The 26,644-nt window shown below is 38.0% G+C and overlaps 1 protein-coding gene across 3 annotated transcripts in view; it reads right to left on the reverse strand.

Annotated features, from left to right (window-relative positions):
- Positions 1–21,625, reverse strand: part of FBXL4 (F-box and leucine rich repeat protein 4) — an 85,148-nt gene extending 63,523 nt beyond the window's left edge. For 2 of the 3 annotated variants that reach the window (XM_045807025.2, XM_045807023.2), the window contains exons 1-3: positions 21,472–21,625; positions 5,671–5,788; positions 4,432–5,015 (exon numbers count right to left, since the gene is read on the reverse strand). In XM_045807025.2, the coding sequence (XP_045662981.1) occupies positions 4,432–4,943 (512 nt within the window). In that variant the 5' untranslated portion in view covers positions 4,944–5,015; positions 5,671–5,788; positions 21,472–21,625. Of the gene's footprint in view, positions 1–4,431; positions 5,016–5,670; positions 5,789–18,879; positions 19,085–21,471 lie in introns of all 3 variants that reach the window. The other variant, XM_087865333.1, reaches the window with a different exon arrangement.
- Between the last annotated feature and the right edge of the window lie 5,019 nt (positions 21,626–26,644).

Below are 26,644 nucleotides of genomic sequence, written 5' to 3' on the forward strand. Positions count from 1 at the left end.
GTATTATATAAGTGCTTTTAATGCTCAGAAAAATCCATACCACTAAATTTTATCCCCAAATAACTCTATTCCAATCAGTTTCTTTAATATGGTCTCAATTTGTTCATTTCTTTCTCCTCTTTTCCTGTCTCTTTCTTCCAATGTATAACCCTGTGCAGCCTATTTTCTGACTCCTACACAAGCATCCATTGAGATCTTATCCTCGGGGCCAGGACACTGGATACTACCTGTTTTCTTTTCTCTGAATTGGGCACTAGGCAAGAAGTCAGAAGACTCTGAGATCTTATAGAACTACCCGTAACTTGCTTACTTCACTTACTGAACAAAAAAATGTAACCAGACAAAATGGGGAAAGATTGTTTTTAAATTTTGAATGTTCTGGGACTACAAGTCCATTTCCTGCAAACAAATTCCTGAGCCGCTCCAAACACTCTCTTGCTTGCTAACTCTTAAGGTGGTCATAAAACCTGTGCTCAATTAAAATAATAGGCAGCACAGCCCAGGGTTCCCAAACAAAAGCACGTGATGGAGATTTCCATGACTAAATGTAAAAAATAAGGAATGTACTGGTATATATAAAAATATGCACACACATACATGTAAAATTGCCAACCATTCTTTAAGATTCTGATCATGCCAATTTTCTAGTATAAACTGAGGTTTCTTTTATGAAGCGATGGTGATGATAAATGATGTTAGTATTTCATGGGTTTATCTTTTTTAGGTGTACTCATTTAGCAAAGTAAATAATTTGACAACCTAAATCAGTTCTCTAATGTTTATTATCATTATTATTATGTTTACTATTTTATGGTAGCCAACGTTCCCTACCTGTACTCCACTTAGACCTCCTGGTCAGTTCTGTGGGCCCAGTCTCCACACCTCCTTGCTTTACTGCTAAGGGCTTCTCCCTGTAGCCTTCTTCGGAGAACTACTTGGCCTCCTAGAGCCTCTTCACCCAGAGGGTGGCATGTGCCTGGAAGATTTCCATTCCCTTCCCACTCCCCTAGTCTACAGTCCAAGACAGACGGCTGCAGGAAAGTAAGAGCCCAGCTCCCTAGCAACTTTTCCTCCAGGCTGACTGGGACTTCTTAGGAAAGTGCATCCTTGCCTGATTTCCCTTCCTACGGTGCTCTCCCCACTCTCATACTGGTTCCCCCAGGAGCCCTTCCATGGCAGATCATTTGCATAACAACAGTCTTCTCAAGGTCTGCTTCTGGGACACTGGATCCAAGGGCCCCGTGATTCCCAAAGTCTGGAAACCACTAGTCTAGACCTTAAGAATGGCACTTCCATGCTTGTGGCCCTTTGTTAGCTTGTTCTCTACACTTGAACCTTTTTCACTTCTTTAAACACCAAGACCTCACCTCATGACTTCACCTTTGCAATGTGCTGTTCTCGCTCCACCTTTCCTATACAAACTAAAGCTTCACTCAACTTTTGGGTCTCAGTTAAGTCACTCCCTCTGGGAAGACCTCTCTGAGCCCCACAGACTAGATTTGCCCTCTACCAGCACATGTTCCCTATGATCTCATGGTCTTCTTCTAGGCTAGCCTGTGACACTCAAAGAACAAGAGCTATGTTTGTCTGGTTCTTTGTTTTGTTCCCAGCAGTGAACTGGCGGAGAAGGTGTTCAATGTTTCCGACCATTTAAAGAAATTCACCAAAATGCTAACAGTTACTGAATCTGGGGAGAGTAGTGGGGTTTTGTTTTTTCTGTGTATTTTCTTTCTTGATATTTTATGAGTTTTGTTTTTTGTTTTTTTTTTTTAATAATGATTTTTTATTATATTATGTTAGTCACCATACAGTACATCCCCGGTTTTCGATGTAAGGCTCGATGATTCATTAGTTGTGTATAACACCCAGTGCACCATGCAATATGTGCCCTCCTTACTACCCATCACCGGTCTATCCCATTCCCCCACCCCCCTCCCCTCTGTAGCCCTCAGTTTGTTTCTCATAGTCCATAGTCTCTCATGTTTGATTCCCCCTTCTGATTACCCCCCCTTTCTTTATCCCTTTCTTCCCCTACTGATCATTCTAGTTCTTATGTTCCATAGATGAGAGAAATCATATGATAGTTGTCTTTCTCTGCTTGACTTATTTCACTTAGCATTATCTCCTTATGAGGAGTTTTTTAAAACAATGAAACATCTACTGATTTCATAATCAGTAAAATTTAAAAGGTCCTTTTTTATCCTGCAATAATATATATTGGCTACATTCTTTTTCTCTTAAAATTTAATGGTATTTTCTGTGGAATAAAGCTAAAAATCAGTTAAGCAAATTAGAGATACATTTGTAAATAAAGTTGTCACTTTAATCACAACCATACACTATAACTCTCGGCTAGGAACCCAAGAGCATGATTTATATTCGAAGTCAGTTACGCAGACATTATGGTTTAGATTAAAGATATTACATGTTTCATAGATCTCATTCCCAAATTTGTCTAGCTTTTTAGGGGAAAAAAGTGCATAACTTTGTAGGAAAGAGACAAAGAATGACAAATCCAATAAAAACAATTCTCACATAAGAAAGGATCCTGCCTAAAGTACTTTTTCTCTCAGAAAACAAAACAAATCTGTACATTAAAGGATGCTGGCTTTTTGTTTTTTTAAAAATAGATTCATTAATAATATTATTCACGATGATTTATCAAGGTCATTCTGAAAAGAACAAATAAAGACTATTCCAGCAGTCTCCAGCCTGAGTTGAGCTGTACTCTACACTTGTTTCCTGACGGCGGGGAGGTGTTCCCTTAGAGTTGAGGGGACAAGGGCCTTCAAGGAAGCAGTGTGTCAGGTGGTAATTGATCCTTGTCCCCACTCCTCCTCCAGTGGCAGCTGGGGACTGACAGTTTAACAGGTGCCCACAAACTGCTCTGGGGTGAGAATAAGCTCAAAAGGGCAGGGCTTTTTGTCTGGTTTGTTCACTGTTCACTGCTGTATCCCCAATACCCAAATCCATGCTTAGTACATTGAAGACACACATATATTTAATGAATGAATTAATCAGCAAAGTGATAGAAAGATCACTGGTATCAACAAGTAATAGAAAAATGAGCAAATAATATGATCAGATAGTTCAAGGAGAAGGAAACATAAATGGCTCTTAAACATAAAAGCATATTCAACCTCAGAGATAATGAAAGTATTTTAACTTAAGGTTTACATAAGATAATATTTTCACCTACCAAAATGACAAAAATGTTAAAATTTATTAACACACCCTGTAGGTGAGGCTTGGACAAAACATGTATGCATATACACAGGAATATAAATAGGCAGAGCCTCTTTGAAGAGAAATTTGGCACTATACGTATCAAAATTGAATGCACAGACCCCTTGGCCTGGCAATTCTTTTGGGATCTTAACCCACAGACATACCTGCATCTATGTAAACTGATTAATGACAAAGTTATTCATTGCATTAATGTTCATAATAGCAAAAGTATGGAAAAACTAAGTACCCATCAAAAGGTGATTGGTTAAGAAATAAGTTGGGATACGTATACACTGTGCATTACTTGCAACTATAGAAAAGATTGAGGAACCTCTCTTTGCACATATGTGGAAAGATACAGTATATACACTACTAAATGAAACAAGGTATAGGACGATGTGAATAGTATGCTTATTTTTTGTGTATAAAGAAAATAAAAATATATTTGTATTTGCTTTTATCTGCATAAAGAAACTCTGAAAAGAAATAAATAAGTGGATAAAAGTGGTTTCTTTCAACCTGGGTGGGCCTTAGGCACATGGAGATCAGAGTACATGCAAGACTGCATTTTGTATTTTTTAGATTATTGAACCATGTGAATATATTACCAGGTCAATAATTGTATTTTTTTAAAAAGAGGAGGCTGAACTACAAAAAGAGAGAGAGAGGCACTGCTATGCAAATTGATGTAAATAAATAGGCTTTTAGAAAGAATGCATGAATTTCTCAAAGCGACATTTGTTTTTAAATGAATATGCTTGTTACAAAGACATTCCCCTAACATTAAAGCTAATTCCCTAAGTCCCCCTCCTAAAGTATCACTCTATAGATCTACTTTGAGTTACTCACTGTGTGTAAAAGCAATAACATGACGCTTGTTTGAAAATATGTTACAGGTCATATTTCCTACTAACTTCTCAGGTTGGCCCACATCCCAATTAGTTGAAATCACGCTTTTTGTTTATAGTAACTTGTGACGCACAAATCTCACGATCTATGAATATTACAGTAGAAGATGTTACAGGTACAAAGAAAGCGTTACATCTTGAAATATGTGATCTTTCTCTCCCTATCAGAAAACAAAAGAAAGTTTTAAAAATCCAATTTGTTCAAATTACTTAAAAGAATAAAAAAAGACCTCCACTATTAAAACAACCAAAGCCTTTCAGCCATATAACTTGGTCATTAAAAAATGAGTCTTACCTTACTTCAGCTGGTGGAATTGGGGAATAGGGATTTGCAGAACAAGCCAGAATTCTAATGACTGCTCCAGGATGATAGGTTTCCAGAACATGAACAGCTGTCGGATACACCTGTTGTTCAAAACTAAGTTCCACATAGTCTTGGCTTTGAAAATTAGGCGGTGTCCTCTTGAATGGCAAGGAAGCGCTCGGACACTGATCCCACCATGTTCCGTAAGTTCGAAATACAGCTGTCTGAGTGAAGTCACCAGAACTTGGAAATACATTTGGTACACCTGCCAAATTCCACATGGTATAGGACATACTATTCTCACTTCCATAATGGGAACTGAAATCCACTACTTCTTTGGCATACTGGACTACCTCTGCGTTGAGAGGGGAAGTCCGGCTGTTTGATTCTATAGTTCTATGGCTGTTCATCATTTCTCCTCTTGTAGCTGTCCTGGCTCGGCGCCGAAGGCATATATAATAAAACATAGTCAGAACTGTTAACATGGGAAAGACTGGTGACATCTAGGTGTGAATAATGAAGCTTCAAAAGGTCAGGTGTCCTCAGTAAGACGCATGAACTCTTTGAAGGATGTTCTAAAAAAAATGAATGGCTTGGTAAAGTAAAAACAACTCAAATATACAGAAAAATGCATGGATAAGGTAATAATCAGGCTTTTTCCCCAATGTAATTTCCCAGAACGAAACTGAAAAAGCAAAATTCACTGTAAATGTAAATCTCTGGCATAATTAATCGAATGAATTTTTAAGAAACCTAAAAATTGATAATGTATACAATTCTATGCTATATGGGAAGCAAAACTGATATTATATGGCAATGGAAAGTATATGATCCAAAAAACCCTATTTTATACAGAATTATAACTATCTTTCAAAAAATACCAAAGTCCCTGAACTTCTAAAATGAAAATCATTTAAAATATATGGCAAACCACTAAAACATTGCTTTAAATCCAAAAGAACCTTAAGGCATTTTATAATTTCACATTTTAACAAACGATTCCCTATTGTTAATTATTACTCACCTCCAAACATGCTAAGTACAGATTTCACATTATGGGAATATAGTTTTCTGGAGCTGACAGTTAATGCAGACCAACTAAATTAACTGCCTTCCACATCACAGATCACCAGACAGTGTTTAATTTATAACTCTTAGCAGTATTTGTTAGGGCAGTCCATGGCTGGCTGGCATCTGGTTTGCTGCCAGATACTCTTAGAAATCACTCACCCCAGAGAGAATGGTCACAGGATACACACAGGAAATGCAAAAGTTGGCATTCATCCATGTGGCCTGAAAATTGCATGCTGATTTCAGGTTCAAATGTTGAAATGTCACATTCTTTTACCTATAAGACAACAGTTTTAGAAGATCTTTTTATTTCCAACTTCGGAAGTCAAATATCCCAAAAAGACTATAGATCATCTTTTAGATAAATAGACAAACACAGATAAACAGCTACTTATTAAGTAGAACTTTTAAACCGAACAGGTCACATATTTCTGAATTTTGAGGACAATTCTGAATAATATAATTTTAAAATTTCATGACAGAATGTAATAAAGATGTAATAACGACCCCTTTTTATATAAACAACACAAACCTATAGCTTATGAGTCCAAGTATGTGGGTAGACATATATTATGGGGACCAAACAGTATTTTTTATCTCATTGTTTTATTTTTATTTAAAAAAAATTTCTGAGTGTAGTTGACACACAATGTTACATTAGGTTCAAGTGTACAACATTGTGATTTAACATCTCTACACGTTATGCTATGCTCACCACAAGTGTAGTTACCATCTGTCACCAGACGCTATTACAATATCATTGACTATATTCCCTATGCTGTACCTTTTATTCCCACGACTTATTCATTCCATAACTAGAAGCCTGTCTCCCTCACTCCTCACCCATTTTGCCTATTCCCCACCCCCCTTTCCTCTGGCAACCATCAGTGTTCTCTACATTTATAGGTCTGATTCTTTTTGTTTATTCACTTGTTTTGTTTTTTAGATTCCACATATAAGTGAAATCATAAAGTATTTGTCTTTCTTTGACTAATTTCAATTAGCATAATGGCCTCTAGGTCCATCTGTATTGCCGCCACACATGGCAAGAGCTCATCCTTTTTTATGGCCATATAATATTCCTCTGTAGATGCGTGTGTGTGTGTGTGTGTGTGTGTGTGTTTACATCTTCTTTATCTATTCATCTATCAATGGACACTTAAGTTGCTTCCATACCTTGGTTATTGTAAATAATGCTGCAAAAAAATAGGGGAGCATATCTTTTTGTGTTAGTGTTTCTGTTTTCTTTGGATAAATACCCAGCAGTGGAATTATTGGATCATATGGTAATTCTATTTTTAATTTTTTGAAGAACCTCCATACTGTTTCCCACAGTGGCTGCACCAATTAGATTCCCACCACCAGTACACAAGGGTTTCTTTTTCTCCACATCCTCGCCAACACTTGTTATTTCTTGTCTTTTTGATTTTAGCCATTCTGACAGGTGTCAGGTGATATCTCATTGTGGTTTTGATTTGCATTTCCCTGATGATTAGTGATGTTGAGCATCTTTTCATGTGTCTATTGGCCATCTGTATGTCTTCTTCAGAAAAATGTCTATTCAGGTCCTCTGCCCACTTTTTAATCAGACTGTTTCTTGAAGGTAGGATCTAGCCAAAGATCTTCATTTCTCAAAGTACTCAGTACATGGTAGGCACAAAATATTTGACATGTTGACAGAAAGGTGATGAACAAACAATGCTATAAAAGTCTAAAATAACGTAAGATTACATAACAGTATTCTTATGCCTCTTAATCCCAGCCAGATCCAAACACACTGAAAGCCTTGATAAAATGTAACCAGTAAAACAATATATAAAGAACTGAGCTTGAAACAAGTGAGGAAAATCCACAGTTGTGAGAAACAGAGGAAAGAGAGCAGGAGCTTGAAGCTAATACAGCTCCTGGAACCAGGTACAGGCCTTACTGGTTATAAGGGGCTTTCTAACACTCATACAGAGAAGTGATCTCAAGCCACAGGTCACATGTAGAAAGATCTTCATAAAGCCGAAAATCAGGAAAGATCACCCTGTTAAAACCAGAAATATGAAAACTCAGTGGCCAGGAAGCCTAAGGAGACATAACCTTAATTCGGGTAATGGGGAAAAGGCGCCAGAGGGAAATCACAACCCTATTAGGTGTACATCACGCACCAAGCATGGGCCTAAATTCATACTACCTTCATGAGTTAGAATCTCTACCCCAGGGGCGCCTGGGTGGCACAGCGGTTAAGCGTCTGCCTTCGGCTCAGGGCGTGATCCCGGTGTTGTGGGATCGAGCCCCACATCAGGCTCCTCCGCTATGAGCCTGCTTCTTCCTCTCCCACTCCCCCTGCTTGTGTTCCCTCTCTCGCTGGCTGTCTCTCTCTCTGTCGAATAAATAAAATCTTTAAAAAAAAAAAAAAAAAAAGAATCTCTACCCCAACTCCAAGCCAAAAACATTTAAAAAGATAAAGTAGCCTTGAACTGGTAAAACTTTAGAAGCTCGTAGGGGCAGATGTGAAACCTCTTTGCAGGGACACTTCCATGACACACAATACAGGACAGACTAAACACTAAGGTACATCACAGTAAAAACTTACGCCAGGGGAAAGTGAACCACAATGAAGGACAGTCAGTAGGCAGGCTCACGAAATGGACAAACTTGCACCCCAAGAGCAAGAAATAGAACAACCTGAACAAGACATTTTTCTGGAGAAGAATAATAACACATGTATTAAAATAAACAAGGTGTTTCTGCAGCACACGTTCCTAGTGCTGATGTACCATGAATCAACAAATCAGATTCACCTCAGGAAATATAACACCAAGTGCTAAAGTATAGGTCATGTTATAAACGTGGGAAAAAATAATTATCTAGTATATCACTTCTTTATTCAAATCTTTCACCTACCACAAGCATAAATCTCTCACAAAAAAAATTACAACTGCACAAATCTCAAATCTTTAATGCAAAAATTTAAAATGATACAGCTCCTTTACCATATACACTTTATTTCAAAATAGGCCCCCAAGTATATTAACAAGGGTAACTGTCCAAAGAATTGACTTGGTCCTTCTCTTTCTTAAAAGAATAAAATAAATTGCAAAAATGAAATTTAAAAAAAGGACAGAATTCCAACTGCCAAAGTGGACGGATGAGTTTGGCTATAAAATCTTTTTTTTAAAGATTTATTTATTTATTTGAGAGAGACAGAGACAGAGAGAGAACGTGCGGGGGAGGGGCAGAGGGAGAAAGTCCCAAGCCAACTTCAAGGAGAGCACAGAATCAGAAACGAGCCTCAATCCCACCACCCTGAGACCACAACCAAAAACAACCAGAACAGAAACCAAGAGTTGGAAGCTCAACCGACTGCGCCATCCGGGTACCCCAGCTATATAATCTTTGGACATCACTTCTCATTCACTCCACAGTCTATATAAACTGCTTCAAATAAGCTTCTTTCACTTTCTTTATAAAACTGCATTTATTGGAAAGTAAAAATTTTATAAAACCAAAGAAATATCTGCAAAATAAGATATCATCATTCATGTGAACTTTCACAACCATTCTTGGCATAAAGATTGAGAAAAATTGTGAAAGTCAAATTCTATTTGACACACCAAGCCACAAACTTTCTGTTTCCCAGCTAGCTGCTACTACTATAGATTATGGGATAATATCAAAAGCAGCAAGAATGCCATATGAGCAATACCATCTTTAAGCCGCGTTAAAGTTAAGTAAAATTTTACGCTGAAGCAACATATGTAAAAGTGAGTTATAAACTGTAAATATATGTATTATATATTCAAGTTTCTGCAGAGTAGAAGAGAAATGTAAATGGATGCTTTATTTTTCCAACTATGAGTAACAATAATCGTTATTTTTTGTAAGATAAAGCTAAAAATGACATTTTTGAAAGAAGGAAAAGCAGTGTACAGTACACTGAAAAAGCAAATATATTTATTCTTTTCCAGCCATCCTATTCAGAAAAATGTAATAAAATTAAACCCTGTTTTTGAAAATAAACAAGACATAGAAATAAAAAAGGAAGTGTGCAATCCCATTGTTAAAACCCTTCATTGATTCTAAACTCCTTTCTAATCAACTAAGATGAGGCTATAAAAGTGTTTGGGGGGGGTGGGGAAGAACATATGGAGAAGAAAGGATAGCTCACTCTACTTTTCCCTGGGAAATGAAGCTGAAAAAGGGAACAGAGGCATAGTCTCAGAACTCATGTGGGCAGCAATGGCCAATGCTGAAGTCCAAATCGTCCGTGTACTGTCTGGACTTTTGCCAAGGCATGGAGGCAATTTGAGATAACCAATGAATATCCCAACGGGCAATGAACCAAATGCAAAAGATACAATAACTCTATTTTATGAGGAAAGTGGGATTCAAAGACAAAATTACTTTTCCCACCTGGTGCAAATAAATAAATATTAGTCTGGTACACTAAAGTAGTCCAAAAGGGTGATTATAAAATATACCTTTTGAGAGACATTTTCTTTTCCAGTTCATTCAAAATGCTACTTTAATTTTTAAAACTCTCACAACATATACAAATATTATTTTCCATTTAACAAAAAGTCACAATTAGAAATAGGGTGATCCTTATTTTATTAGTTGTTTAACCCAATTACTTATCAATAATGGCTATGAGGGGAGAAATTCTCCACAACACACGAACTTTTATACTAGCACAATCAAGGAATACAGAACAGCCATTTTAACTTCTATCCTGAGACTTTCATACTCCTTGGGAAACAACTTGCTTTACACAACATGATTTTATTATAATACAACTTTATTTTCAACTACATCTTTCATATTATAAAATGCTTAACAAAGTTAAATAATACAATTACAGAGAAAGCAATAACAGTGGAAAAGAGAAATTAAGAGGTATAGACAAGGGAGAACATATGTTTTCTACTGAGATTTGAAGTGAGATGGGGAGTCGATGAGGCGGAGAGAAGCAGGATGGCAGGAACTGCAGAGAAGTCGGCTCCTGCTCCGGCTCCGGCACAGGAGAGACAGGAAGGAAAAGGACTTTTCATAAAATAAACAAAAGGAGGTGATCAGAATGAACTCGAACCAGGACCACACCAAGGCCAGGTTCACAGTGGGATGAAAGAACCTAGAAACAAGCTTAAAACTCCAAAAGGATTCTCAACCTAAAGTGACAAGATAGAGGAAAAGAAAAAAGGACAGGCAACGAGGCACAGCCAGATACCGAAGTCACAACACAGTCCTGCTGCAGAATGGCCCAAAGACACCAGCCGATGAAGTGACAGGGAAAGACGAGGGTCTAGGCAGCTCCGCAGCATCACACCAAAATGTAATAGAGTCCATAATGTGGTAAGAAATCAAGATAAAAAGGCCAAACCTGGTAATGTCATCATTTCTGAAGCCTACCGAAACTGATCGAGAGACACTATTTTGAGGAAAGGGCTTTTCTGGACAAGTCTAGAAATCCAGACATCAGTGAATAGAGGAAAATATCAATCAAAAAGAGGGGAATTATATTTCAATTCAGTGCAGCAGCTGCCACTCACAACCGGCCCTCTTTCCTGGCCTGCCCCCGCTACGCTTCTAGGGCACCGTGTGCTCCTCTATCTCCTTCTGCCTGATAACCTCTCCTCCCTGAGCCCTCTTCCTCTTCATTCTCCAGTAGATAGAGGTACCAGTAAGAGAAGGCTGTCTTTTAATAAAATAACACCCAAGAATGTTCCACTTACCTTGGCATGTCTTCTCCCCTCCCTTCCATTTCCACACTCACCACTTTTGCTGTAGAGCAACTGCCTACCCCCAACCACACTCGTGCTTGCACAGCTCAGAATCTTCAAGTCTTCCACTGAGGCTGGGCTACTCGGGAACGCCCTTGGCACCCTCCTAGTCATCCTTTAAGGTCACGTACAGACTTGGTCTACCACTCACTTTTTCTCTGCTCTTACATTTTTGTGTGCCATTTCTTACACAGTGAGAGATCTTTCTCTACGCTAATAGACTATGAATTCCTCAAGTTCGGGGAATATGACTTAATCATAACTACATCCTTAGGGCTTAGCAAATGCCAATATATGTTCAATAAGCATTTGTTCTGTTTTCTGAAGATGGGCAGAGAAGATGGCGGGACAGAATTAAAATAAACACAGAAATGAAACCAAGGACTCTTCAAGATAAGAACAAGAGGACTGAAAAATTAAGCAAAAAGAGTTCCATATCCTGACACAGAGCAAAAGAGGGGAAAAATGGATAATAAAAACCGAAACACAATAGGTAAAAATCAAATGTATGAACTTCTTTGAAGCCATCCAATAAGGAATAGTATACATATTGAAATTTTACTGTTCAAAGAGAATGTAAAAAAGTAGTAACCTCTGTTAGTACAAAAGCAGCCCCTGAACACATAAAAGAGACTTGACCTTGGCTACAAAGAAACTCTGATTGAAATTAAAGAAAGATTCATGAAAGAGATGATTGGAGAGGTAAAAGGGAACTATTTCCTCAAATACAATGAGTTTTTTTTTAACACCCCAAATCTGCGTTAAGACCATAGAATGATTAAGAAGAACTGGAAAAACTATGAGTGGAAAAGAAGTTCTTAGAAAAACTTATAACCTAGGAACAAGAGGGCAGAGACAAGTCAAGGAAGGCAATAATAAAAGAGCCAGGTTGACACTGTTCTGGTATTAGATGAGCTAGGGAGGAGCACTGTAATTATTTACATTTCAACGTACTATATTAAAATAATGTACCAGTGTCAGTAAGGAGACTATTGGAATGGAATATTACAACTTTACATGCCTCTCTCTTCTTCTACGTAAATTCTCCTCCAGTTAAAACACTTTTATTCTGATTACAGTTTTTATTCAACAAGGCCCCAATATAGAATAAACATGTAGAGTTCTTAACTGAGCCAAGTGTTATGGACAGGGAAAATACAGCTTCCTAGCCAGCTTCAAAGCTTCTTGAAAATCCAGGCAAACAGAACAAAAGAAAGCAGAGGAACCACTCAGGAAGAAAAAATCCTAAAGCCAAGGAAAAATCCTGAAAACCAAAAAGACAAACCATACCTCTTTCTCTTCCAGGAATCAACGTAGGACTTAAAAATACAAAAAGTATGGGGGCGCCTGGGTGGCACAGTGGTTAAGCGTCTGCCTTCGGCTCAGGGCGTGATCCCGGCATTGTGGGATCGAGCCCCACATCAGGCTCCTCTGCTATGAGCCTGCTTCTTCCTCTCCCACTCCCCCTGCTTGTGTTCCCTCTCTCGCTGGCTGTCTCTATCTCTGTCAAATAAATAAATAAAATCTTTAAAAAAAAATACAAAAAATATGGCAACAACGGGCATTTCAAAACTTTTGCTAGTTAATGAACAAATGGTGAGGACCACATAAGAAGTGCATAAGAAGTCAAATCAGGAATAAATTTGCCAGAAAACAAGGGAGAAGATTTAGAATAAATTTAACCTAGAAATTGATAATGGTTAGTTCTCTCTCCTCTTTCTTTCCTAAACTTTCTTTAACAAGCATATCTCAACTTATGAACTATTTCATGACCGTTCTTTAGTAGAGAGAGAAAGGAATCGAGGAGTCAATGTTCTCTTTTTGTTTTAAAAAGCAGAGCTGTAGGGATAGATGTTTGGTGATTTAATACAATGGACCTGAAAACCCTCTTCCTGCCCAAAGTGCTATCTCACAAAGTGACAGGAAGGACATGTTTCTAATAACACAGGTATGATATATAAAGTACCTTAGATAAGATGCCCCCATGCCATATTCTCTATAGCTCACCTTTTCTTCCCTTGTTAATGATGGGTAAGAACAAACCATTTGAATGGGAAGAACGGCGAATTTAGAATAACTCTAAACCTTTGGCAGATACACAATATACATTTAACTAAAATCTAAAATGTTAGGGATAACTGGCTAAGGGCAATTTTAGTAGACTCGCTGGAGAGAAAAAAAAAATCTCTCTAGCTACTAAAACCATAAAGTATATTGAATTTACTTTATTCAAATACTATATATTTTTGTACAGTAAAATAAAGAGATTTTACCTAATAGAAATATATTGAATTTACACTTAGCCTTCCTAACAAAAATCTAACTACAAGATCATAGGTATGTCACTGCTAACCATTCATGCTAAAAGAGCAATTAACTAAAATGGTATAATACTGTTAAATTAACTTTGGTATGAAATTTAATGTAACCACCTCCAGAATCTAAATGTAGAATGTTTCCATCAGCCCAAAAGGCTCACTGCTGCTCCGTCCCAATCACCCATCCACTTCCTGCACCAGATAAAAAATAACCTGCTTCCTATCACTATAAATCAGATTGTCCTTTATTCTAGTTACATACAAATGAAATAATATGTACGTATTCCTTTGCGTCTAGGTTATTCTGCACAGCCTATCTTTAGATTTATCCCTATTGGTATGTGTATCAGTAGTTTGTTCCTTTTTATTGCTGAATCGTATCCATTATAGAGACATATCCACTCACCTGTTGATAAACATTTGGGTTGTTTCTTGTGCCAAAGTGTTTCTAAAATGGCTGCCAGCATCTTACATTTCCACCAGCAATATCTGAGACTTCTAGCTGTTCCACATCCTAATCAATAGCCAATGTTGTCAGTCTTGAGCCATTCCGGGGGGTGGGTGGTAACTATCTTGTTTTAATTTGCGTTTCTCAATTGACTAGTAATGATGTGGAGCAATTTTTCACGTCTTTATTTGCCATTTGTATCTTCTTTAGTGAAATGTCTATTTTGCCCATTTTTTAGAATCAGGTTTTTTTGTTTTTGTATTATTGAGCTGTAAGAGTTCTTTGTACCTTCTAGATACAAGCTTTTTATCAGATATATGTTTTGCAAACATTTCCTCTCAGTCTGTGCCTGGCTTTTCATCTATCTGATAATATCTTTTAAAGAGAAAACTTTTCAATTTTTATTAAGTCCAATGTATCATTTTTTTTCTTTTTATGCCATATTTTTGTGTATCCTAGCAAACATTTTACTTAAGAGCAATTTCAAGCATAATTTCAGAAGGGTAAACTCTGGGACAGATAATATTTAATACCTTAAACCTGGGAACAGTTAATTACAGATTAATGAAATTTTAAGAGGATACCAAACTGGATGCTGCAAACACTTCCAGTGGGAATGCAAAATGGTACAACCCCTGGAAAACTCTGGCAGTTTATTATAAAGCACAACATACCCTTCCAAACCATCTAGCAATCCCACTCCTACATTATTCATTCAAGTGCACTGAAAACTTATATTCAAACAAAAACCTGTACACAAATATTTGTATATTTATTCATAATGACTCCAACCTGGAAACATGAAAGATGTCCTTCAACAGGTGAAAGGATAAACAACCATATATCCGTACAATGAAATATTACTCAGTAATAATACAGAATGAACCACTGATTCAGCAAATAGCACAGATGAACCTTAAGATGATTTTGTAAGTGAAAAAGGCTACACCCAAAGGCTACATACTGTAGAACTTCATTTATAGGATATTCTGGAAAAGGCAAAACTACAGGGAAAGCAAACAGCTGATTGCCAGGGAGTTAGAGGAAAAGAGGGGTTGACTCCAATGACTACAAAGGGCCCACACAAAGGAATTCCTTGGGTGATAGAACGGTTCTGCATGCTTTTGATTTCAGTCTTTGTTTTGGACCAAAACAAAATCAAGTTGGAGATCTGATAGCCTCATATTAGCTTATTTCTGGGGGTCCTACTTTATTAGTCTGTTCTTGACCAGCACACTCTGAAAGATATCTATTAGTTGACATGTCCAGCCTATTCACTGTGTGTAGGACAAAGCCTGATCACAGAGGCCTTTCCACTTACCTGGCTTTAGGGAACTACCTGTCTGGAAGAGAGAAGAGTGACCTTCATGACTTTACAGAGATTCCCAACCAGGAACAAATCAGCCAACATAGATCTGCATTTATATGTAGGAGTAGAATTACCCATCTTAAAGACAAGGAAACAAGCTGGGCAACAAGAGCGAGTGGTCTCCCATAAAAGTAAACAATGAGAGAGTAGTTTTAAAATTATAATTGTTATCTTTAGTGTGAATTAATGGAGTATAGGATTCACAAAACAAGGAGAAACTAATTTTTAAAAATTTTAAGGTCTTTGAAATTAAAAACATGGTGGCCAAATTAAAAATTTAAATGAAAAAATGATAAGTAACTTAGAACACAGAGGTAAGAAACCTAATGCCTATATAAAGTGAATGCAAGAGACCAAAGCTGGTGGAAATTCAAGGAAATGCTAGAAGATAGTGTAATATTTCAGGATTTCTAAAGAAAAAAACTGACTCAAACTCTTATTCACATAGAAAAACAAACAACACAATGAAAAATATTTCTGGACATGCAAATATACTTCCTATAACTCTTCTTAAAAAAATCTTCAGGAAAGTATTCCACTCAAAAAAAAAAAAAAAAAGAAAAAAGAAAAGTAAATATTTTTAAAAGGGAAAGATGGAATATTCAAGTAATTAGTGACCTTACAGTCAAATTTAAATCTTTACAGATACAGTACTGGTGCAGATGAAAAGGATGGTTGGGGGGGAAAAAACCACAAGTAATGTAAAAAAGATATCAAATCAACAAAACTAAGAATGTAGGGAAGTCAAGGAGTCACAGCCTCACATTATTGAATGGAGATATAAGGGAAACAGAGATGATTTGAGATTTTCTGAACTGCACTGCAAGGGAGAGAAAAAAAAAGGTAAATATATGAATAGGTTAAATTTTCCTATTAAAACAAAGCGTTTTGCACAAGGGATGTTTGTAACTCTTCTGTATTTTGACTATGGTGGTGGCCACAAGATATACATAAAATTGCAGAAAATTAAATGCAAACACACACAAGCGCATGTAAAAGTCATAAAATCTGGATAAGATCTGTAGGTCGTACCAATGTCAATTTCCTGGGTGTAATACTGTACTATCGTCATGCAAAATGTTACCACAGGAGGAAATGAGGTGAAGTGTACATAGGATTTCTCTGTATTATTTCTTATAATTGCATATGAATCTATAATTATCTTTTTTTTTTTTTTTTCCAGAGGGAGAGATGGGAGAGACAGAATCTTAAGCAGGCTCCACACTCAGGGCAGAGCCCAATGTGGGGTTTTATCTCATGACCCTGAGATCAGGACCGGAGCCAAAATCCCAAAATCAAGAGTCGGACGCTTAACCAACTGAGCCATCCAGGTGCCCCTCTATAATTATCTTTCTAAAAAAAGTTTAAAAATGCAAAAAAATAAACAAAGACAAACTTTTGAATTAGGAGGAGAGAAGACTAGAGAGAGAAATAAAAGTCCAGCTATATGACGTTTGATGTTTAAAAGAGGCAAGTAAAGCAAAATGATGGGGAAATGACTGAAATTAAACATATGGGCAATAAAGATCTGGTACACGCAAAACTGACAGAGATGGCAACAGTAATATCAGACAGTGTAGACTCCAAGGCAAAACGGATTAAACAAGGCAAAAAGGGTATTTTACATTTTGTAAGACTGAAATCCAAACAATTACACATAGGATGAATTCAATCAAATTCAGAGTCAGAGTAGGAAATCACCATATTCTGCTTACTGATTTGTCAATTTTGAGGGAAAAAATAACATAGTATAATAAATGTGTCAGGAAAAACAACAGGAAAAGGATGGCTTATCCAAAAAAATGTTTTAGAAAAATGTCCAGATATTTAGAAAAATAAATTTGGAATATTATCATAGCAACCATTTTTAATCTAAATTTATGATACAAAATATCCAATTAAGGGAATTTGTACAAAGTATTTTAATAATCTTGGGGTGAAAACTTAGAGGTCATAAAGGAAGACAATAATAGAATTGACAACATAAATATTATAAAAATTTCTGTAAAACAAAAGTTCCCAGAAACAGCATTAAAAGAATAGACTATGAAAAAAAAAAAATACTATCAAATGGTGTACAAAGTCACTAGTAGCCACAACATGTAAAAAGCTATTACAAACCAGTAAGAAAAAGAAACACTTCAACAGAAAACTAGAGGATGAACATATGTTACAAAAGAATGCAAATGACCAATAATTTACAGATATTTAACTCCATCAATAACAAAGAAATGCAAAATTAAAACAGTAAAAACATAGCATTTTTCATCCATAGAATTACTATAATGTAAAAAGTGATTTATCACCTTGATACAACTCTTCACAGGTCTCTCTTGTTTCTGCATGTGCCCTTTGTTCCAGACTATCTTTTCAAGGATGTCTAAATAGGAAACATCCATGGCAGATAAAGAGTTTCCCTTTGGAGTAGAGGGCAGGTTTATTGATTATCCAGCATAATAAATATAATGCCTCTCTCTAGGGCAAAGGTTAAGCAAGTTTACTCACAGCCCATTATGAGAGATTCAGGTTCCCTAAACTCAGGGTTCCTGTCCTGTAATGTAATCTACCGTGTGTGCTAGAGTCATCTCGTCCTTATCACATCACCAGGCACAAACTGAGGTTCGAGGAAGCAGCACAAGAAAATGATGATACTCTGGCTGCTGCTGTTGCTGTGCTTGGTCTCTGGCCCTGGAGTCTCATGTCTTTGGCCAGTATCCACGAAACTGTTGACTTGCAAGTAGGGTAAAATCTTAAGATATGTGACAATCCATGGCAATGATACGGCAGCAGCAGCATTCTTATAAAGTGTATAAATTTACTCTTTCAACACCTTTGGAAAGCAATATGGCACAGTCTTTTTAAAATGTATATAGCCTTTGACCCAGCAATTGCTTGTCTAAGCATTTACACCAAGGAAATAAACAAATGTGCTAATATATACAAAAAATGATCCCAAATTTATTTCTATTACAGAAATAAATTTGAAATAGCTTAAATATCAACAGGGAATCAGTTAAACAAATTTTAGTTTATTTCTACACTGAAATACCAAAAAGACTTTAAAAAGATAATGTTATATGCACTGACATAGAAAGATGTTCATCAATTATTACTAACTGGAAGTTATAGAAAATTATATATTATACACTGCCATTTATGAAACAAATGTAGACTTATACGCATGTACTTTTGGTGTCTGGACGGAGAACAAATGATTAATGATGATCTCTGAGAAATGGGTTTATGGAGTAGGGCACACAACACTTTTACTTTCTCCTCTGGCTACTTCTATATTACTTGACTTTCTTTTGAAGAACGTATATATTTATTTTATAATCTAATAAAGTTCCTAAGCATCTGTTATGGCAGCACTTGAAAATTCATTACATTTAAGACATCCAGTTGGGATGGTAAAGTATAAATGGACAAGGGGCTGTTCTGGGTGTCACTTCTATAGGCACTTACCCTCAGAGCTGCTGAAACCAGGTACAGAAAGTCCTGAGTCATGGTGTGCCTGGGTGGCACAGCGGTTAAGCGTCTGCCTTCGGCTCAGGGCGTGATCCCGGCGTTACGGGATCGAGCCCCACGTCAGGCTCCTCCACTGTGAGCCTGCTTCTTCCTCTCCCACTCCCCCTGCTTGTGTTCCCTCTCTCGCTGGCTGTCTCTATCTCTGTCAAATAAATAAATAAAATCTTTAAAAAAAAAAAAAAAAGAAAGTCCTGAGTCATAGCTGAAGAGTGACACACTACACTTACTAATAATACAATCCAAAGTTAAAAGACATGCAGATGTTGAACAGCTGCTTTTCTACGTACAACTCTATATGGCAAGTTCTGAGGTACCAAGAGAAGGGATTTATTTAGCAATGGTTAATGATTCAATGACCCATGAAATAGGTTAGCTTAAAAAAATAATAATTTCAAGAATAGACAAGTAATTTTAAAGGGGTGGGGAGGGGTTGTGGTGGTAAGGACGCCTGGGTGGCTTAGTCGGTTGAGCATCTAACTCTTGATTTCAGCTCAGGTCATGATCTCAGCGTCTTGGGATGGAGCCCCTGCTCTGTGGGTTGGGCTCTGCGCTCACTGCAAGTCTGTTTGAATCTTCTCTTTCCCTCTCCCTCTGCCCCTTCCCGCTGCTCAAACTCTCTCTATAAATAAATAAATAAATAAATAAATAAATAAATAAATAAAATCTTTAAAAATAAATAAAAAATAGAATGGGGGAAGGAAATCAATTTAACCCCATTAAGTGTTGTCATTACAAAAATATTTAGTGGTCTACAATATGCCAGACACTGTTTGAATCACTAGACATTAAACACATTACAAAGCTAGAGTAAGAAAAGCAGCATGGTACCAGCACAAGAAGCCAGAGATCACTGAACAGCAGTTCAGAAAACGTCCTCAGAACACACAAGAATTAGGACCTTGGATAAATAGAGTATTTGTTATCAGTAGGGAAAAACAGAATCCAAGAAATGATGATGGGATCAATGGCTAATAATTTTGGGTGGGGGGAAGCGCCTTACTTCCTTTCTCATACTAAAAATACATTTGAGATAGGTTAAAGATTTTTGGATGAAGACTAAGATCATTAAAAGTACTAGAAGAAAACAGGTGAGATATATATATATATATAAATATATAAATATATATATTTACAGTTCATGTGGCAAAAAGTCTAGGAGGACACCAAAGTTAGCTCCATGAAGTTAAGACAGAATGTTGATCAAGGAAAATTATGATGATGAGGCAGAGACTAAGACAGCAAAGAACAAAGGGGCAGTTTTTGCTAACTGACCATATCTGAAAATAAAAGACAGCAGTTAACAATATTTTAAGATGCCGTGTACAGAGTACTATAATTGCATTACTTGATCACAGCATTATAAAGAAGAAATTAACCATTTTACATTGAGATGACCTCTCTGATTTTCAAGTCAGTAACAGAAGAGAAGCGCAGGAAATCGCAGGGTTCAGAAAAGCCAAAATCTGAGACAGTTAAAAAAGCTGACACTCAAAAAAGAGGTATGAAAAGAATCCAATTCAATGAGTAATTAGAGAGTGCCTACCATAGGGTGATGCACATGGCCACTAGGAAGACAAGTACGCTGTCTCTTTTCTCCAGTAACTTAGTATCTAATAAAGAACACTAGGATAGCTGATGTATTAAGAAAATCTCCCTTTACTTAACCAACAGGTATAACATGTAGTACAGAACTAGAGAGGCAATAAGTGAGCTTTTTCAGGATAAAATGTGCCTGAAACCAAGGACTGCACTCCAGGAAGCAGTAAAGGCAGTTTGTGGACTCAAACAAATTGGAACAAACAAGATCACCACACCTGGTGTGAATCCTCCAGGGCAGAACGCCAAACACGGGATCTCGTCAACGCCGCGACCTGACTCTGCCCACGGGTTTATATCACTTTGACTTTCTATTTATTCGTATATTTCAATTAGTGACTGCATCCCGAGGCTATGTGGCAATAAGCATTTGGGAACCATCAAGTCAATCCAAAACCACTCCCACTGTAAGCATGCTGACAAGGAGGCCAAGTGGATGGTCACCATCAGCACTACACTCTAAGGACACCCCTAAACATTGCAACAAGGTTGCTGCGGGTATCTTGTGGCAGTCCTGAAGACATGGGCCTTGTTAGTCAAAAACCATCGATGCCAGAGGGAAACCAAGGCAACACGCACAGGAGCAACAAGTACACAGGCGGGCAGGTGGCCTACGCAGGACTGCAGGGTCAGCACGGCCCGCTGACACCGCGGTGTAAACAACCCTGGGCAGGGTGGGGCAGACAGATACGTCTCACGCCGTGCAGACAGGGTGGGGCAGAGAAGCAGCACCCAAGGCACGTAAACCTCTCACAGGTGCCCAGCAAGCTCCGCAAGCGCGGCGCGGGCTTCGGGGGAGGGGCGACCGGTGGGGACCTCTGCCCAGCGCCCAGGCTCCCCAAGCACGGCGCTCCGCAGTGGCCCGGCCCCGCCCCAGCGCTGGAAGAGGAAGACGGAGACCCGCAGGAGGAAAAAGTAAAGGAAGGGCCGTACCCTGCAGGGTCCGGGAGAGGTGCACGCCGTGGGGTTCACCAGCGACCCAGGCGGCACCGGGAGACGCGGCCGCGGGGGGCGGCTCCTAGAGTCCCGCGCTCCGGCGCGGCAGCGGCCAGGCCGGCCCAGCGCGACCCGGAAGGAAGACGCAAAGACCGCGAGGAGGGGCGGGGCCGAGCCAGGGGAGGGGCGGGGCCAGAGGGGAGGCGGGGCGCCGTTCCCGCCGGCGCCCTGCGCGGCATCTGGACCGCCCTCTCCTAGGCCGAGGGAGGAGCTTCCTACTGACTTCCTGGCCCCAGTCGTACCTATAAATTGCCGAGTTACTACCCAGCAGGCAGTGGTTGAAATCCACTGCGAAGGTAATCTGTTCCTCGCACCAGCCTGCCATCTGTAGCGTAGTCCTGCTAGAGCTTTTGCAGTCCAGAGTTTGTGGGTCAGGTAATGCGTAGGGATTATGGGTGGTAAGGTCCTCAGAGCAAAAGTGGAAAATAAATTATAGGTGCTCTAGAGGCATAATTCACCAAGTTTGCAAACCTCTTCTGCCCCAGATACAAATCCATCCTACAAGCTCATTTCCCTCACATTTGGAAACCTTGATCATGACCTCTCATGAACAAGATGGTCTCACGTCTCTCTTACTCAGTTACTTTTATTTTCAGTAGATACAATATCAACTTTTTAAAGTTTGCATTATACTGATCTCGTTACAAGATTTCCATTAAGATGAAAAAACAGAATCATGAAGAGATGTTAACACGTTACTTGCTATATATTTGTCCCTAAAGAGGCAAAATAATGAAGGTATTTATTTATAAAGTATATATATGAACTGAACTGATATATGATGTGCGATAAAAGTTGTATGAAAAACTGGACATTTTTAAAAAGAACATGATGTGCAGTATAAATTGTATGCAAAACTGGACATTTTAAAAAGGACTTGAATTTTAATCCCCAATCTCCCTTGAGTGTGGGCAGCTTAGTGACTTGTTTCCAAAGAATACGGAAGGGAGGAAAAAGTAGCTTTATTGCGGAGAAACCTGGTGAACACTACCTTGGCCAGATGAAAGTTAACACCATCGGTGATAAACCAAGTTGATAGCATGTACCCTGATATGGTGTGATGAGAAAGGCTCTTCATCTCTGTAATTATGGGTTTCCTTAAAACCCATAAACCCAGTCTGACCTTGAGACAACATTAGAAAACCCAGAAAAACCTACAAAATACCTGAGAACTGTCTAGTTAATGGAAAAAAATATAACAAAACAAACAAGGAAAAACTGAGAAATTGTCACAGACCAGATGGGGACTTGGGTGATAGGACCACTAAATGTAACATGGTATTTTAAGTGGGATCCTAAAACATGAAATGGATGTTAGTGGGGAAACTAGTGACATAGGAATGGAATTTAGTTCACAGTAATGTACTAATGTTGGTTTCTTAGTCGTAGCAAGTGTACTATTATAATATATGATGTTAACAGATGAAGGGCAAATGGATGAGTGGTATGTAGAACCTTCTGTACCAGCATTGCAACTTTTCTGCAAATCTCAAGTCTATTCAAAAATCAAAACTGAACTACAAATAAATTAATTTATTAACGAGTAAATAAAACCTGCTCTTTTGTGATTGCCAGTGAGACTTAATTGAGTTGATGCCTTTAGGGCACTCAGACCCAGTCTAACTAAAACAGTTTCTCATTTCTAATTTTTGAAATAAAATTTTCATTAAGGTATAAAATATACCCAGAAAAGGACACAAAATATGAATGTAGAGTTTGATGAAAAGTGAACACACCCATGTATTCACCACTCAGATCAAAAAATAGACAATTACTAGCACTCGGAAGCCCCCCACTGTTTTCTTAAAACTCTATCCTTCACTCCTCCCCAAAGGTAACCATTTTCCTGACTTCTAATATCAGAATGGTTCTTACCTTTATGTAGTTGGATTCATACATTATGGTCTGGCTTCCTTCTCTCAACATTAGGTCTATGAGAGCTATTCATGTTGTTGAGTAGAGTGGTAGTTTCTTGAGTTTCTACTGTATAAATATACCATCACTGATTTATTCTACTCCTGATGGACATTGAGCTGTTTTTTCTTTTTATTATTACAAGCAATGCTGTTATGAACATTCTTATTCATATCTTTTGTTGCATATCTTTTGCATGCCCCCCCCCCATAAATTTTCATCTTCTTGTGTATAAGAGATATAGTAGTTGGTGCTATTATTTGTTTTGTTTTGTGTTTTGGTTTAGTTTTGTTTTTAAGGGCACTTAAAGCACTGCTTGGAAAGTATGTTAAGTTTATATTTAAGGAAAGGGAAAGACTAGGGCAAAGTTACATTTCTGTGACTAGAAGGAATTTTGGTCATCATTGCTCAATCTACCCTCCCTCCATCCTTCTCAAGCGCCATAACATTGCCATGCTTCATTTGCTGAGCAGAAGAGCCAAGTGGGGCCAAGGAAAAGGGCGATACTTATCAGTTAGTGGTGGCGCTGATTTAATGGGTGAACTAATGCCTAGTTATTAAATGGAATGTTGTTTGGAGCTGAATAGCATCCCACGCCGTAACAGCACTATTACAAATAAAGAAAGTCCCAACAAAGCTTAATTGTGCATAAAGAACCAGCTCAGCAAGCTGGTTGTGATCCATTCTATGTTCGCTTCAAAAGTTACAATGTTCTACTCAGATGGGGAGGCGGGCAAAGAAGCAGCAGATTCAAAACTCTTCTTTGTCTCTAACTCTTAAAACACTCACAATCATACCCTCCACTGTTTTCAAGTGATTCGTCTTTATCTTAAAATGAAATGCGTACCAATTATAAACTTTCAGGGTGAGGAGTACGCATGACAATAAGACACTATATCAGAGAAGCGCAGACAGCATCATTCCGCACACTGCAGAGAGGACCAAAAATGTCTTCACCATGAGTTCCCTTAGGTTTGCTATCATTGGTTACCAAGTAAAGTCTTCTGTCAAGTCAAGATCTCTCAGAAAATGCAATGCTATCCATTTTCTGCATAACTCAGCCAAAATAATTTACCTCCTTGTGAAATTTTCACTTAACTAGTTTGTTGAAAAGTGGCTTTCTGTCAATAATATTAGTCCAAGGTTTTTAATATGCTAGTAGCCAAAGAGCATGAATAATAGCCAATAGGAGTGATCTCTTGGCGTACGTTTTTTAGCCTCTTAGAGTCTATGACAAGTTTTATTTTAATATTAATCTATCACAATATTCATCTAGAAACAGTCACAGCCCTATAAAAAAAGAAGAATTTTAAGCAAGAAGTCCGCCCAAAAGTCATGTAGTCCAAACCCCTGCATTACTGATGAGGAAGCTAAGGCTCAGAGAGATTGACTTCTCCAAATCGTATGGTCAGACTCTCAATGACACCTGGTTCTCTGACTTTATATCCAGAGGATCCTTTTTTAACAATACCACGTTACTTTATGAAACTTAACTAGTCCTATTACCATAACCTTGAAGTACCCTGAATAGAGTAGAAGAAAATCGAACTTGGGAGTACGAAGCCCCGTCTATCCAGCTCTGCTGTGCAAGTAACTCTGTGATCTTGGATAAGTTACAACTTCTCTGAACTTGTTCCCACTTCTATGAAATGTGCCTAACTCGCAGGCACTGGAGGGATTTAAAAGAGATCATATATGTGAAAGCACTTTGTGAGCTATAAAGTAATATGCAAATGCATGAATATTATTAATATTTATTAAAACATGTGAAAGATAAGAAATTGAATCTTTTCCAACACAAATGTCACAATAGAACTTTCACATCCATTCTAGTCTCATCCTTTCAATTGTCACCGGAGGAGAGAGAAAAGCCTGAAAGCTAAGTAATTTATCCAAAGACTTATGGCAAGTTGCTGGCAAACCAGAACTTGAGTTAGATCTCCCAATTTGCAGTTTCAATGAACTTCTAATATGTTTGATGAGTGAACACTAACTACAAATCAGCAAGATGGTTTAAAATAATCTGAAAAAAATTTTAGACTCAATTTACACAGGCCTAGAAGGGATATCTTGAAATACTTTCAAAAGTATTTTTAAAATATATTTTAAAAGTAAAAACTTGTCTAACTCATACTGTCTTTGCTCTTTTGCCTTGTATTATTCCTTTTCCTGTAGCTTGGATCATAACTAAGCATTAATGAAACATTGTTGGTGGTTGGAGCCTGAGTGGCTCAGTCAGTTAAGCGGCTGCCTTTGACTTAGGTCATTATCCCAGGGTCCTGGGATCAAGCCCTGAGATAGGCTCCCCACTCACTGGGGAGTCTGCTTCTCCCTCTCTCTCTGCCCCTCTCCCTGCTTGTGCACTCATTTTCTCTCTCTCTCTCTCTCTCTCTCAAATAAATAAATAAACCTTAAAATGACAACAACAACATTGTGGATGGTTGAGAATAATGTAGGAGAAAGACCGCCTAGATACAGAGGATAAAACAGAGCTCTTCCTGAAGTAACCTCCTGCCTATGGTTCTATGAGGATGGAAAACGCAGCCACGAAAATGACGCTCGTGGGCAGGGTCTCAGGTAAGGCCAATTGAGACTACAATCTCTCTTCTTCCTACTTTTTCTTTTTTTAAGCGAAGATGCTTTTGAAAGAGTTCCTGTGTATTTGCGTTAGACAGAACGCTGTGGTCTATTCACAGAGTGACATGGCAATCAACAGAAAAAAAGCAAAGGTTTTCTGTCCATACAGGTAAAACAAATACCTGAGAGTTTCAATATGGATGTTCCATATAATTCAGTCTTCAATGGAAGATTCGAAGGGACTGGATTATCCAGATAAACACTCATCATTCACCTATTTATTTGTGCCCTGGCACAACTGTGAGTGTCCCTTCCCTATTATAATATAATCAGTGTATTTAAAACAAAAAATTGAAAATACCATTTTCTGGGTAACCCAAATCCTTTGGAATACAAACAAGTACATCCTATTTTTGCTATTGAGCCATAAATATGTTCCCCATCTAGTTAATATGAGTAATGAAATGTAAACAGTGAAGACAATGACTCAAGAATAATATATTAAGCATAATTTAAAATGAAATCTTTACAATTGCTGAAACTTTATTGTAAAGCATCCCCCAAACCCAGTACCCTTTGCTGATGCACTTCTTTCAACCAGCCATCCTGCATCTCTCAT

Source organism: Ursus americanus, chromosome 11 (assembly GCF_024610735.1).
Source record: "Ursus americanus isolate L20-20 chromosome 11, mUrsAme1.1.p, whole genome shotgun sequence".
Classification (NCBI taxonomy): Eukaryota; Metazoa; Chordata; class Mammalia; order Carnivora; family Ursidae; genus Ursus; species Ursus americanus.